Raw genomic sequence first — 15,000 nt, forward strand, 5'->3', positions numbered from 1 at the left:
GTATTTTGAGGTTGTACCAGAATAGGTTTATGTGGTTTAAATCTCTCTCACTGCTGCAGATCCTCTTTTCACCTGGTCTCTGTTTTAGCTACAGAGTGAGACCTCTTTTCATCTTCTTCTTCTGTACTATCTTTGATTGCACTCGCACATGCTCAGTAGCTCAGATGTAGATCATGTCAGCTAGCTCCATAGACAGTAAAAGAAAGGCTGTTTCTCCAACTTCAGTCAGTTCCAAGGCAGGATCAGCTGGGAGACTTCTTCTAAACCAGGGAACACATGGAAGTAGTTCTTTTGGTAGATTATGGTGAACTAGTGTGTGTTGTAGCAGTGCTTTGCTACTGAGAACGACGTAGCATGCTAGCGTTAGCATGCTAACGCTAACGCTACGAGCTAACGGTTGTGGTTAGCCAGCCGATGTTGACCAGCTCACCAGGTGACTGAAGGCAGGACACATTCAGAGACCAGATCTCACTCAGAACACCATGGATGGATGTTTTTTAAAGTGTGTATGTGTGTGTGAAAGCACCAGAGACACAAAATAACACCCCAAATCACCAGAAAAAGTGATTTATTTTTTTTTTTTTTCATAATATGGGCACTTTAAATATGTTTTGTCATGTCACCGCGAAAATGCAGGCAATCTGTTCTGCCAGCCAGGTTGAATATTTTTTACGCAAGGTAACGTAACCCCATTGGTACATGACCAATCGGATAAGTTGACTAAAAAGAGGAATACACAAATCATCTTTTGGAAATTGATCTTAATTCCTTAATTTAAAAAAAGTAGGAAAAGTCCAACCTTTAAGGACACCAATTTTCTTTGTGAATGAATAATGTATCGTAGATAAATAAATGCCCTTCCTTAAAATACAGGGGGCCCAAGTAAATACACCCCTGTGTTAAACTCCCATAGAGGCAGGCAGATGTTTATTTTTAAAGGCCAGTTATTTCATGGATCAGGATACTATGCATCCTGATGAAGTTCCCTTGGCCTTTGGAATTAAAATAGCTCTCTCTGTCTCTCTCTCTCTCTCCCTCTTTCTCTGTCTCTCTCTCTCTCTGTCTCTCTCTCTCTCTCCCTCTTTCTCTGTCTCTCTCTCTCTCTGTCTCTCTCTCTCTCTCCCTCTTTCTCTGTCTCTCTCTCTCTCTCTCTCTCTCTCTCCCTCTTTCTCTGTCTCTCTCTCTCTCTCTCTGTCTCTCTCTCTCTGTCTCTCTCTCTCTCTCTCTCTCTCTCTGTCTCTCTCTCTGTCTGTCTCTTTCTCTGTCTGTCTCTCTCTCTATGTCTCTGTCTCTCTCTCTCTCTCTCTCCCTCTTTCTCTGTCTCTCTCTTTCTCTGTCTGTCTATCTCTCTCTCCCTCTTTCTCTGTCTCTCTCTCTCTGTCTCTCTCTTTCTCTCTCTCTCTGTCTCTCTCTTTCTCCCTCTGTCTCTCTCTCTCTCTCTGTCTCTCTCTTTCTCCCTCTGTCTCTCTCCCTCTCTCTGTCTCTATGTCTCTCTCTCTGTCTCTCTTTCTGTGTGTCTCTCTCTCTCCCTCTCTCTCTCCCTCCCTCTCTCTCTCTCTGGTAGATTTTCCACGATGTGGCCTACAAGGCGAAGGACCGGATCGACCTGCTGTCCGGGATCGATGAGTTCCTGGATCAGGTCACGGTGCTTCCTCCGGGCGAATGGGACCCCACCATCCGCATCGAGCCCCCAAAGAGCGTCCCGTCTCAGGTAGGCCCTCCACCCAACCCTCGGATGTCCAAAAAAACCTCCCGTACCCCCCTGCTGTCCTCCAAAGTACCCTAGGGGGGACACTTACCCCTAATTTGAGTGACTAAAGTGTGGTCTGAAATGTGAAGCCAACGCTGAATCTCCTTAAAACTGCATTCTCTCTAACTTCCAGCAGGGGGCGACTCCTTAAAGTGATGGTTCGGAGTAATTTCACCCTATGGTCCTTTGCACCATGACCTCGAGCCTAGGGCTGGACCCAAATATTCGTTCGATTCTTCGAAGCTCAAAAAACGGTATTCGGACCAGCCCTACTCGAGCCAAACACATTTTTGTTGCATCTCTTTTCGGTGTTGTAATTTGTAGACATCCCTCTTACTGCTCACAGCAACAGCAGAGAGCAGAAGCCAGCAGGCAAGTGTTATTTACATAAACTTCTGGTGTACTTACAAACTTTCCAATCCATCGTTTTATGAGTGCATAACCTATTTGTACTAGTGTAGAAGTTTGGTATCATTTTGGGCATTATTAGTGGGCATAATGTATAAGATACAAAGTGGATCCATTAGCCCCTGCGCTAAGCTATTCAGCTGATAACGCTGCTCTACGCTAACTCTCCCAGTGTTAGACCCAGGTGAAAAAAAGCTTCTGGGGGGGTGTTTGGCTCGAGGTCATGGTGCAAAGGACCCTAGGGTGAAATTACGGCACTGCCGGCAGTCTGACTCAAAAAAACAATCTGATTGGTGGAGAGCTAACAATCACTTTAAAGGCCCGAACACACTGAGCCGATAATCAACTGTTGGACAGTCTGGCGAGGTCGGTGACTCGAGTCTGTTCGGTGTGTGCCGAATGGCTGTCAGCGTTCATTTTGGCCGATTTGACTTGTATAATCAGCGGGGCGGGGCACTGCCGGCAGTCTCAAACGACCCATCTGATTGGTGGAGAGCTAACCCGGAAACAGGGAGCGGGATGAGCGTGACTAGAGTCTAGGGTTGGGCATCGAGAACCGATTCCTAATGGGAATCGGTTCAAAAATTACGATTCCATCGGAGTCGTTTCTTTGTTGGAATCGTTTTGGAATCTTTTATCGGATTTGGTTTCAAATCAGATCTTCACTTCCCAATTTAACATGCGCAAGTTTGGGTTTCCGTAGCGACCAGGTGCTTGTTGTGTTGCAGCCTTGGAGCTCAGTAAGCGGTGCCCTATCGTGGCTTTATTTTACGTTGGAAAAAGCCCCCGTCAAACTGCAACCCACCTTTTTGAATCAAAATAAAACTTTCCTCTTATTTGTGAAATAAGCATGTGACCCGTTTCAACTCCACCCCTCAAAGAATCTGAATCGAGAATCGATGAGAACTGGAATTGGAATCGGAGTCGTTAAAATCCAAACGATGCCCAACCCTACTAGAGTCTCTCAAAATCTGACGAAAATCTTTTAAACTGACCTTTAAAAGGCTTTTTAGAACAAATAATCTAACACCCAGCAGTGTGTATTTTCTTTGCCTGAGAAAAGTGGATTTTGAGGGGTATATAGCTCCATAGACCTCCATTCATTCTGCACTGGCCCGTGAGGGCCCCCTGGTGGAACCAGAGTAGAACTGCAACCAGTTGAGAAGCTGGAAGTATCCCAAGAGAGGGGAACTTCTCCCCTCATTCTTTGGCATCGTCTCCTCTCCTCTCTCTGCAGGAGAAGAGGAAGATGCCCTCTGCTCCTAATGGCTCCGCCCACGGTTATGACAGCATCAAGGAGGCGGAGCATCAGACGGGACCAGAGCTGCAGAGGACGGGAAGGTCAGTTAAAGGGACAGTGTGTTCGTATCAACTACTTCTCCCAAGTCTAGAAATATTAAGACTTTTGTTCTTGGAATATTACAGCTTGGTTGTTTGGAGTGTGTTTATGTAACATCACTCCCATTAAAATTACTCCATAGAGTACTGACCCATTAAATAGTAGAATACTGACCCATTCAATTGTAGAATACTGACCCATTAGATAGTAGAATACTGACCCATTAAATAGTAGAATACTGACCCATTCAATAGTATAATACTGACCCATTCAATAGTATAATACTGACCCATTAGATAGTAGAATACTAACCCATTAAATAATAGAATACTGACCCATTAAATAATAGAATACTGACCCATTAGATAGTAGAGTACTGACCCATTAGATAGTAGAGTTCTGACCCATTAGATAGTAGAATACTGACCCATTAAATAATAGAATACTGACCCATTAAATAGTAGAATACTGACCCATTAAATAATAGAATACTGACCCATTAAATAATAGAATACTGACCCATTAGATAATAGAATACTGACCCATTAAATAATAGAATACTGACCCATTAAATAGTAGAATACTGATCCATTAAATAGTAGAGTACTGACCCATTAGATAGTAGAATATTGACCCATTAAACAATAGAATACTGACCCATTAAATGGTAGAATACTGACCCATTAAATAATAGAATACTGACCCATTAAATAATAGAGTACTAATCCATTAAATAGTAGAATACTGACCCATTAGATAGTAGAATATTGACCCATTAAACAATAGAATACTGACCCATTAAATGGTAGAATACTGACCCATTAAATAATAGAATACTGACCCATTAAATAATAGAGTACTAATCCATTAGATAGTAGAGTACTGACCCATTAGATAGTAGAATACTGACCCATTAGATAGTAGAGTACTGACCCATTAGATAGTAGAGTACTGACCCATTAGATAGTAGAATACTGACCCATTAGATAGTAGAGTACTGACCCATTAGATAGTAGAATACTGACCCCTTAGATAGTAGAGTACTGACCCATTAGTACTGACCCATTAGATAGTAGAGTACTGACCCATTAGTTAGTAGAATACTGACCCATTAGATAGTAGAGTACTGACCCATTAGATAGTAGAATACTGACCCATTAGATAGTAGAGTACTGACCCATTAGATAGTAGAATACTGACCCATTAAAGTGAAACGTTCTGTTGTATGTACTACAACCTTTTCCTGAAATACTGTATATTACAACTTTTTCTTGAAATATTATGAATTTTTTTTAGTTGAAATATTATTAATCTTTTTCTTGAAATACTATTAATTTCTATTCTTGAAATATTATAATTTTTTTTCTTGAAATATTAATAATCTTTTTCTTGAAATATTAATTTTTTTCTTGAAATATAATTTCTTTTCTTGAAATATTACGAATTTGTTTTTTTAAATACTTTTTTTTTTTTTTTTTTTTTTTGAAATATCACAAATTTGTTTCTTGAAAATTATGATTTGTTTTAAACAATATGAATTTTTTTCGACTTCTTTTCTTGAAATATTACGAATTTCTTTCTTGAAATATCACATCATTGTTTGGAGTGTGCCATTAAAACGACTCCAAAGAATATTGACCCATTAAAGGTAAACGTTCCGTGACGGTGACTTCCTCCTCCCGTGCGCCAGGATCTTTGGCGGTTTGGTGAACGATGTCCGGAGGAAAGCTCCCTTCCTGTGGAGGGACATCAGAGACGCTGTCAGCCTGCAGTGTCTGGCCTCCGTCCTCTTCCTGTACTGCGCCTGCATGTCGCCCGTCATCACGTTCGGAGGGCTGCTGGGAGAAGCCACCAAGGGAAACATAGTAAGAGCTTATTGTGATGTCATTTCCTGGAGCATCTTCAAATGCTTTGTATCCCTAAAATCAGTACAACCTGAGCTTAATGGTTATATAAGTCAATAAACCTTAAAGGTCCCATGACATGGTGCTCTTACATGCTTTTATATAGACCTTAGTGGTCCCCTAATACTGTATCTGAAGTCTCTTTTATATAGACCTTAGTGGTCCCCTAATACTGTATCTGAAGTCTCTTTTATATAGACCTTATTGGTCCCCTAATACTGTATCTGAAGTCTCTTTTATATAGACCTTAGTGGTCCCCTAATACTGTATCTGAAGTCTCTTTTATATAGGCCTTAGTGGTCCCCTAATACTGTATCTGAAGTCTCTTTTATATAGACCTTAGTGGTCCCATAATAGTGTATCTGAAGTCTCTTTTTAGTGGTCCCCTAATACTGTATCTGAAGTCTCTTTTATATAGACCTTAGTGGTCCCCTAATACTGTATCTGAAGTCTCTTTTATATAGACCTTAGTGATCCCCTAATACTGTATCTGAAGTCTCTTTTATATAGACCTTATTGGTCCCCTAATACTGTATCTGAAGTCTCTTTTATAATGGCCTTAGTGGTCCCCTAATACTGTATCTGAAGTCTCTTTTATATAGACCTTAGTGGTCCCCTAATACTGTATCTGAAGTCTCTTTTATATAGACCTTAGTGATCCCCTAATACTGTATCTGAAGTCTCTTTTATATAGACCTTATTGGTCCCCTAATACTGTATCTGAAGTCTCTTTTATATAGACCTTAGTGATCCCCTAATACTGTATCTGAAGTCTCTTTTATATAGACCTTAGTGGTCCCTAATACTGTATCTGAAGTCTCTTTTATATAGACCTTAGTGGTCCTCTAATACTGTATCTGAAGTCTCTTTTATATAGACCTTAGTGGTCCCCTAATACTGTATCTGAAGTCTCTTTTATATAGACCTTAGTGGTCCCCTAATACTGTATCTGAAGTCTCTTTTATATAGACCTTAGTGATCCCCTAATACTGTATCTGAAGTCTCTTTTATATAGACCTTATTGGTCCCCTAATACTGTATCTGAAGTCTCTTTTATATAGACCTTAGTGGTCCCCTAATACTGTATCTGAAGTCTCTTTTATATAGACCTTAGTGGTCCCCTAATACTGTATCTGAAGTCTCTTTTATATAGACCTTAGTGGTCCCCTAATACTGTATCTGAAGTCTCTTTTATATAGACCTTAGTGGTCCCTAATACTGTATCTGAAGTCTCTTTTCTCTCTCTCTCTCTCTCTCTCTCTCTCTCTCTCTCTCTCTCTCTGGTAGAGTGCCATAGAGTCTCTGTTTGGGGCATCTCTGACCGGTGTGGCCTACTCTATGTTCGCCGGTCAGCCTCTCACCATCCTCGGCAGCACCGGTCCGGTTCTGGTCTTTGAGAAGATCCTGTTCAAGTTCTGCAGGTGAGTCCAGCTCTCTCTCTCTCTCTCTCTCTCTCTCTCTCTCTCCCTCCCTCTCTCTCTCTCTCTCTCTCTCTCTCTCTCTCTCTCGGACATTTTTTTTTAGAGCATATTTTAGACTGTTGCTTTTGGTACTTTGAAAATAAGTTTATTTCTGTCAGTCGGTATTGGATTTATGAACCAGCAGTGGCTCCGCATATGAAGCTCTGTCTCCCTCTGCAGGCTACTGATGGGAAATATATCGACCCATGATGATGTAATGAGTGTGTGTGTGTGTGTGTGTGTGTGTGTGTGTGTGTGTGGGCTTGTTGAGGTTCAGATCATCGTGATTTGAGTGTTTTTGGATCAGCTGTGTAATTTGGAGGGTTTGTGCATTTTGTTCCCAGTACCTTTTTCAGAGAGAGTTTTCTATTCTTGAATTTTTTTGTAAGAGGATTTAAAAAAAAAAAAAGAAGCTTTTTGTGATGATTGAAACAAATGTTTCTAAATATTACATAAAATACTTAATTTTTAACCTACATTATATATCATACTCTGACAGAAGTTGCTTACTGGAAGTATAAGTTTTAAAATTAGGGATGCACCGAATCCAGGTTTTTGGGGTTCGGTTGAATCCTGAATCCCCTGGTTGATTGTGCTGACTCCTCCTCCCATCCTCAGTCCATGAACACAGTAAACACATCCATCCATCCATCTTCGTCCGCTTATCCGGTGTCGGGTCGCGGGGGGAGCAGCTCCAGCAGGGGACCCCAAACTTCCCTTTCCCGAGCAACATTAACCAGCTCCGACTGGGGGATCCCGAGGCGTTCCCAGGCCAGGTTGGAGATATTTCCCCTCCACCTAGTCCTGGGTCTTCCCCGAGGCCTCCTCCCAGCTGGACCTCCCTCCACCTAGTCCTGGGTCTTCCCCGAGGCCTCCTCCCAGCTGGACGTGCCTGGAACACCTCCCTAGGGAGGCGCCCAGGGGGCATCCTTACCAGATGCCCGAACCACCTCAACTGGCTCCTTTCGACGCAAAGGAGCAGCGGCTCTACTCCGAGCTCCTCACGGATGACTGAGCTTTTCACCCTATCTCTAAGGGAGACGCCAGCCACCCTCCTGAGGAAACCCATTTCGGCCGCTTGTACCCTGGATCTCGTTCTTTCGGTCATGACCCAGCCTTCATGACCATAGGTGAGGTAGGAACGAAAACTGACCCGGTAGATCGAGAGCTTTGCCTTCTGGCTCAGCTCTCTTTTCGTCAGCAGTGCGATAGATTGAATGTAATACCGCACCCGCTGCGCCCGATTCTCCGACCAATCTCCCGCTCCATTGTCCCCTCACTCGCGAACAAAACCCCAAGGTACTTGAACTCCTTCACTTGGGATAAGGACTCATTCCTTACCTGGAGTAGGCACTCCATCGGTTTCCTGCTGATAACCATGGCCTCAGATTTAGAGGTGCTGATCCTCATCCCAACCGCTTCACTCTCTGCTGCGAACCGACCCAGTGAGTGCTGAAGGTCGCAGGCCGATGATGCCATCAGGACCACATCATCTGCAAAGAGCAGCGATGAGATCCCCAGCCCACCGAACTGCAACCCGTCTCCACCCCAACTACGCCTCGATATCCTGTCCATAAATGCTACAAACAGGATTGGTGACAAAGCGCAGCCCTGGCGGAGGCCAACCCTCACCTGAAACAAGTCCGACTTACTGCTGAGAACCCGGACACAGCTCTCGCTTTGGTCGTACAGAGATTGGATGGCCCTGAGAAGAGACCCCCTCACCCCATACTCCCGCAGCACCTCCCACAGTATCTCCCGGGGGTCATACGCCTTTTCCAGATCCACAAAACACATGTAGACCGGTTGGGCATACTCCCAGGCTCCCTCCAGGATCCTTGCGAGAGTGAATAGCTGGTCCGTTGTTCCCCGACCAGGACGGAATCCGCATTGTTCCTCCTCAACCCGAGGTTCGACTATCGGCCGAACCCTCCTTTCCAGCACCTTGGAGTAGACTTTACCAGGGAGGCTGAGAAGTGTGATACCCCTGTAATTGGCACTTACCCCGGTCTGACACTCCTTTGGCACCGTCCCAGACTTCCACGCAATGTTGAAGAGGCGTGTCAACCAGGACAGCCCCTCCACACCCAGAGCCTTGAGCATTTCTGGAAGGATCTCATCAATCCCTGGGGCTTTGCCACTGTGGAGTTTTTTGACCACATCAGTGACTTCCACCTGGGAAATTGACAATGATCCCCCGTTATCCTCCAGCTCTGCCTCTAAGATAGAGGGCGTATTAGTTGGATTCAGGAGTTCCTCAAAGTGCTCCTTCCACCGCCCTATTACCTCCTCAGTTGAGGTCAACAGTGTCCCATCCTTACTGTACACAGCTTGGATGGTTCCCCGCTTCCCCCTCCTGAGGTGGCGAACAGTTTTCCAGAAGCACCTTGGTGCCGACCGAAAGTCCTTCTCCATGTCTTCTCCAAACTCCTCCCACACCCGCTGCTTTGCCTCTTTCACGGCAGAGGCTGCAGCCCTTCGGGCCCTTTGGTACCCTGCAACCGCCTCCGGAGTCCTCCGGGATAACATATCCCGGAAAGACTCCTTCTTCAGTCGGACGGCTTCCCTGACCACCGGTGTCCACCACGGTGTTCGTGGGTTACCGCCCCTTGAGGCACCTAAGATCCTAAGACCACAGCTCCTCGCCGCAGCTTCAGCAATGGAAACTTTGAACATTGTCCACTCGGGTTCAATGCCCCCAGCCTCCACAGGGATGCACGAAAAGCTCCGCCGGAGGTGTGAGTTGAAAGTCTGTCAGACAGGGGCCTCCTCCAGACGTTCCCAATTTACCCGCACTACACGTTTTACCAGGTCTGTCCAGAGTCTTCCCCCACCCCCTGACCCAACTCACCACCAGATGGTGATCGGTTGACAGCTCTGCCCCTCTCTTCACCCGAGTGTCCAAAACATACGGCCTCAGATCAGATGAAACGATTATGAAATCGATCATTGACCTTGGCCTAGGGTGCTCTGGTACCAGGTACACTTATGAGCATCCCTATGTTCGAACATGGTGTTCGTTATAGACAATCCATGACTAGCACAGAAGTCCAACAACAAACAACCACTCTGGTTTAGATCAGGGAGGCCGTTCCTCCCAATCACGCCTCTCCAGGTGTCTCCATCATTGCCCACGTGTGCGTTGAAGTCCCCCAGCAGAACAATGGAGTCCCCCACTGGCGCCCCATGCAGGACTCCAGTCAAGGTCTCCAAGAAGGCCGAATACTCCGAACTCCTGTTTGGTGCAAATGCACAAACAACAGTCAGAGTTTTCCCCCCCACACCCGCCCGGGGCCTCACACCCTGGGCAACTCCGGAGAAGAAAAGAGTCCAACCCCTATCCAGGAGTATGGTTCCAGAACCGAGACTGTGCGTAGAGGTAAGCCCCACCAGATCTAACCGGTAGCGCTCCACCTCCCGCACCAGTTCCGGCTCCTTCCCCCACAGAGAGGTGACGTTCCACGTCCCCAGAGCCAGCGTCTGCTGCCCGGGTCTGGTCCGTCGAGGCCCCTGACCTTCACTGCCACCCGTGTAGCAGCGCACCCGACCCCAGCGGTTCCTCCCACAGGTCTAAAATAGTTAAATGTAACAACTTAATGTTGAATTCACACGCTCTTTTCACATCGTAGGACAGCACATCGCTATCGCTAGATGAGTGACCATTTTGTTTTGCCAAGTTTTTGCTAACCAGTCTATGGTGAAGGTATGTTGGGTGGGTGATTACACTTAAATTAACTGTAGGGAGACTCTGAGAGAACAGCTGACAGCCCGGGACAAGCACAGGCAGGATCTGGTTAACACCAATTTTTAGCTGTGACTGTCCTTCCTTTGCCGTACCTGAAGTTGCTGCATTCTGGCTGCTGTCTGGAGATTCCTTTAGGGCTGCAGCTATCGATTCTTTTTGTAATCGATTAATCTAGCACTTTATTGATCGATTAATCGGATAATTTTTATTTGCAATTTTAAACAACCCAAACTAGGGAAAAAAGCAACATTTGTATTGCCTACATTGCTTACAATATCATCTCTCAAAAAACTAAACATAGTAAGTGCATTTAAGTGCCATATTACATTGTTTTTAAAGATTTTTTTTTTTCAAATGATATCAACCTCAAACTAAAGCATACATTTAAACATACATAAACATTACATTAAGTTGTGCAACTTAACTTTCAGAACTACAAGTTTCAACCTGAGACTGGTCTGTATATACAGTAGGCCTATGTGTAAATATTAGTTATACTCAACCTATTTTCATTTATATATTTGATAATAATGTCACACAGCTCTGTTACACTTATGCTATTAGGTCGTTGATCAACAACTCGTTCTGCTCACCAGTTCAATTCTCACTTTCTCACAGCCTACTGCATTGAAACCCAACCCCCGTCAAAAAGCCCAATATTCAGCCGAATCTGAATCCTGGATTCGGTGCATCCCAATTTAAAACGCACGGGAAACACGTCACACACTGCTGGCATCAGCGGTTATTTTTCCCATAATGTGGTGATCTACGTTTGAACTTAACGCATAGCTGGTGCAACCCAGTGCTGTTGTGTAAGTGTATGCAATGACAATAACGATCTATTTATCTACTAGGCCTACAGTGTCTTCTTTTGAAGTACAAGTTTACAGTAATTCAGTAGTACTAGGGTTGGGTACCTTTTGCATCTGAACCAATACCACTACCGATACCGGTACCTGGAATTCGGTTCCGGTACCCAACGGTACTTTTTTCCGGTACATTCCCTCTGTAATTACAAAAAAAAAATATTGCAGTTGTAAAAATGATTCCAAACCTATTTACTTAGAACATTATGTTAATTATTTAGAATATTTTACACTGACAAATTAAACACAAACAAGAATAAAACCCCTCCCTCTCTCCTCCCAAATCCGTCCCTTCAACCTATTAAATTGAATAATTATTCAACTTTTATATTTGTATATTATTTTTTAGCCTGTTTTTATTTTACCCATGTTTTTAATTGCTCTTTAATGCACTTTGAATTGCCTTGTTACTGAAAGGTGATGTGGAAATAAAGTTGCCTTGCCTTACAGCCTCAGCCTGTCAGTCAGTCACCAGGGTATAGAAACCAACGTTTTTTATTGAAATTTGAAACTTTCTGCTAAGATACAGTACAGGCCAAAAGTTTGGACACACCTTCTCATTCAATGCGTTTCCTTTTTATTTTCATGACTATTTACATTGTAGATTCTCACTGAAGGCATCAAAACTATGAATGAACACATATGGAATTATGTACTTAACAAAAAAGTGTGAAATAACTGAAAACATGTCTTATATTTTAGATTCTTCAAAGTAGCCACCCTTTGCTTAACTCTGCAAACCCTTGGTGTTCTCTCAATGAGCTTCATGAGGTAGTCACCTGAAATGGTTTTACCTTCACAGGTGTGCTTTGTCAGGGTTCATTAGTGGAATTATTTCCCTTATTAATAAAAAATCCATATGTGTTCATTCATAGTTTTGATGCCTTCAGTGAGAATCTACAATGTAAATAGTCATGAAAATAAAAAGGAAACGCATTGAATGAGAAGGTGTGTCCAAACTTTTGGCCTGTACTGTACATACAGTTTAACATTTTATAAAATGCATTAATTTCATTATTGAAGTTTTCTAACAAATCATAAATTAATTACATAAGTTACTGACAAGCTCTATAATTATACATAACACCCCTTGACAGGCAAAATGCATTCAACCAGTTCTTAAAGGAATTAACAGAAGGGGAACACACCACTTCTTCTGGAAGTTCCTGCTCGTGTCAGAGGAAGTGTAATATCAACAGCACAGCGTCTGCAAAGTATACTTCTGCGACTTCTGTATAATTTAGACCCAAAAGCTTAACACTTAATATGCACGCTATTAAGCGTTTGGGGTCCTTCTCTATAATTTTGGGGTGGAGAGAGCTACAAGCAGCAATACCACAGGCCACGCAATCTGCCTGTTGCACAGTTTAAACTGGCACTGTATTGGCAACAATTATTCCGATTGCCCCGACACTTGACAAAGTTGTTTCTCGTGGCTGGTTCAGCATCTGTGCCAAAGTTGGCGGAAATCAGCCATTAGATGGCGCCGTTTACATTTTCTTTAATTAATCAGCAAAATATTGACATATGGGAAGCCTACTTTGTCTAACTACTCCTGGGACGTGAGTCCGATCGGCACGAAAACATGCATGTAGACTTGGAGGACCCTCGTGACAAAAAGTTATCAAAAAAATTTTGATAGCTAAAACAATGCGCAAGTTATGGAGGACCAACTTCCTTCCGATGGACACAAAACTTAAAACAGTTGTTCCTCATGTGCCAATGAGGCTGTTTGCCAAATATGTCGTCAATTGGCCTTTAGATGGCGCTGTTTTAATTTCTTTAATTAATTCGCTAATTTGCTTTGAGCGAAACCTCCTTTTTTTTTTAACTCCTCCTAGAGCGTGAGTCCCATCTGCACAACAATATACACGTAGACTCGGTGGACCCTCATGACAAATAGTTATCAAAAGAATATGGATAGCTAACACAATGCACAAGTTACAGAGGACCAACTTCCTGTAAGGGCTGTCGAAACAGGAAGTTGCGTATCTTACCAAGATATATTCTGATTGCCACCAAACATGACACAGATGTTCCGCATAGGGGCTTGAGCATCCATGCCAAATGTAGAGTGAATTGGCCATTAGATGGCGCTGTTAGAATTTATTTTATTAATTAGCCACATAACGATATATGGGAAACATACTTTGTCTAACTCCTCCATGTGCCGTGAGTCCAATCTGCACGGAAATTTGGATATAGACTCGGAGGAACCTCGTGACTAAAATTTATCAAAATAATTTTGAAAGCTAAAACAATGCGCAAGTTATTGAGGAACAACTTCCTGTAGGTGGCTGTTGAAACAGAAACGGGTGTATCTTGGCAAAATTTATTCCGATTTACATGAAACTTAGAATGTGTGGTCTACATGTGATGTTGCGTTTGCCAGTACCCCCCGATGCAACAAGCGAGGGCCGGTCATCGCTGCTTGCAGCTTTAATGTATTTTATTTATTTTTAAATGCTGATGTAACCATCCGGTGTGTCCCTCCCGTCCCCAGTGACTACGGCCTGTCCTACCTGTCCCTGCGGACCAGCATCGGCCTCTGGACCGCCTTCCTCTGCCTGCTGCTGGTTGCTACAGACGCCAGCTCTCTGGTCTGCTACATCACGCGCTTCACAGAGGAGGCCTTTGCCTCGCTCATCTGCATCATCTTCATCTACGAGGCTCTGGAAAAGCTCGTCCAACTGGGCGAACTCTACCCCGTCAACATGCACGGCACGCTGGACAACCTCACCTTCTACACGTAAGACCAAAGATATAAGGAAAAATGCAAGAAAAATCTGTATTATAAAATGTAGTTATTCTCTAATATTACAGTTTCTTCTATAATGTATTTAGACCTATCTGTCCTTTTTAAAGGTGCAGTAGGTAAGCCTTATAAAACTTTCTGTCTTTCTCACCAGACTCCATGTAAATAATCAGGACTTTTATCATCGTAAAACACACTTAATTCAAAGTGGACAGAAACTAAATAAAACTACCTGAAGGCTGTCTTGGTTCATCTTTCCACTGTTCCAACAATCACCACTCTGGTTTGGTTGAAATAAACCCTTAATTCACCCATTTACATGTGGAAATATGCTGGCTCTATACACGCTAAAAGTCCTGATTATTTACATGGAGTCTGGTGGAGATATGCTGGCTCTATACACGCTAAAAGTCCTGATTATTTACATGGAGTCTGGTGGAGATATGCTGGCTCTATACACGCTAAAAGTCCTGATTATTTACATGGAGTCTGGTGGAGATATGCTGGCTCTATACACTCTAAAAGTCCTGATTATTTACATGGAGTCTGGTGGAGTTTGGTAATGGTGATTTTGGGGCTGTTTCATGTTAAACTAAAAGGATCTTACTCTTTAACTAAAAGGTCTATCTCTGTAGGGATCCTTTCCATCATGTTGTCAGACACTTAGAATAGTAACCTGAGTCTGTCAGCGGCAACAACAGAACTTTTTAGTCCTTTACAGCCCGGTTTACAGCTGCCAGTTACAGCGTTCTCGCTCAATACCGGACCAGTTT

The 15,000-nt window shown here is 43.4% G+C and overlaps 1 protein-coding gene across 2 annotated transcripts in view; it reads left to right on the plus strand.

Moving 5' to 3' along the window:
- slc4a7 (solute carrier family 4 member 7) overlaps positions 1–15,000 on the plus strand; it is a 97,205-nt gene that overhangs the window by 54,487 nt on the left and 27,718 nt on the right. For both annotated transcript variants that reach the window (XM_028579768.1, XM_028579767.1), the window contains exons 10-14: positions 1,565–1,711; positions 3,396–3,499; positions 5,188–5,362; positions 6,689–6,822; positions 13,976–14,221. In XM_028579768.1, coding sequence (XP_028435569.1) covers positions 1,565–1,711; positions 3,396–3,499; positions 5,188–5,362; positions 6,689–6,822; positions 13,976–14,221 — 806 coding nt within the window. The remainder of the gene's footprint in view (positions 1–1,564; positions 1,712–3,395; positions 3,500–5,187; positions 5,363–6,688; positions 6,823–13,975; positions 14,222–15,000) is intronic.

This window comes from Perca flavescens, chromosome 6 (assembly GCF_004354835.1).
Source record: "Perca flavescens isolate YP-PL-M2 chromosome 6, PFLA_1.0, whole genome shotgun sequence".
NCBI classification, from domain to species: Eukaryota; Metazoa; Chordata; class Actinopteri; order Perciformes; family Percidae; genus Perca; species Perca flavescens.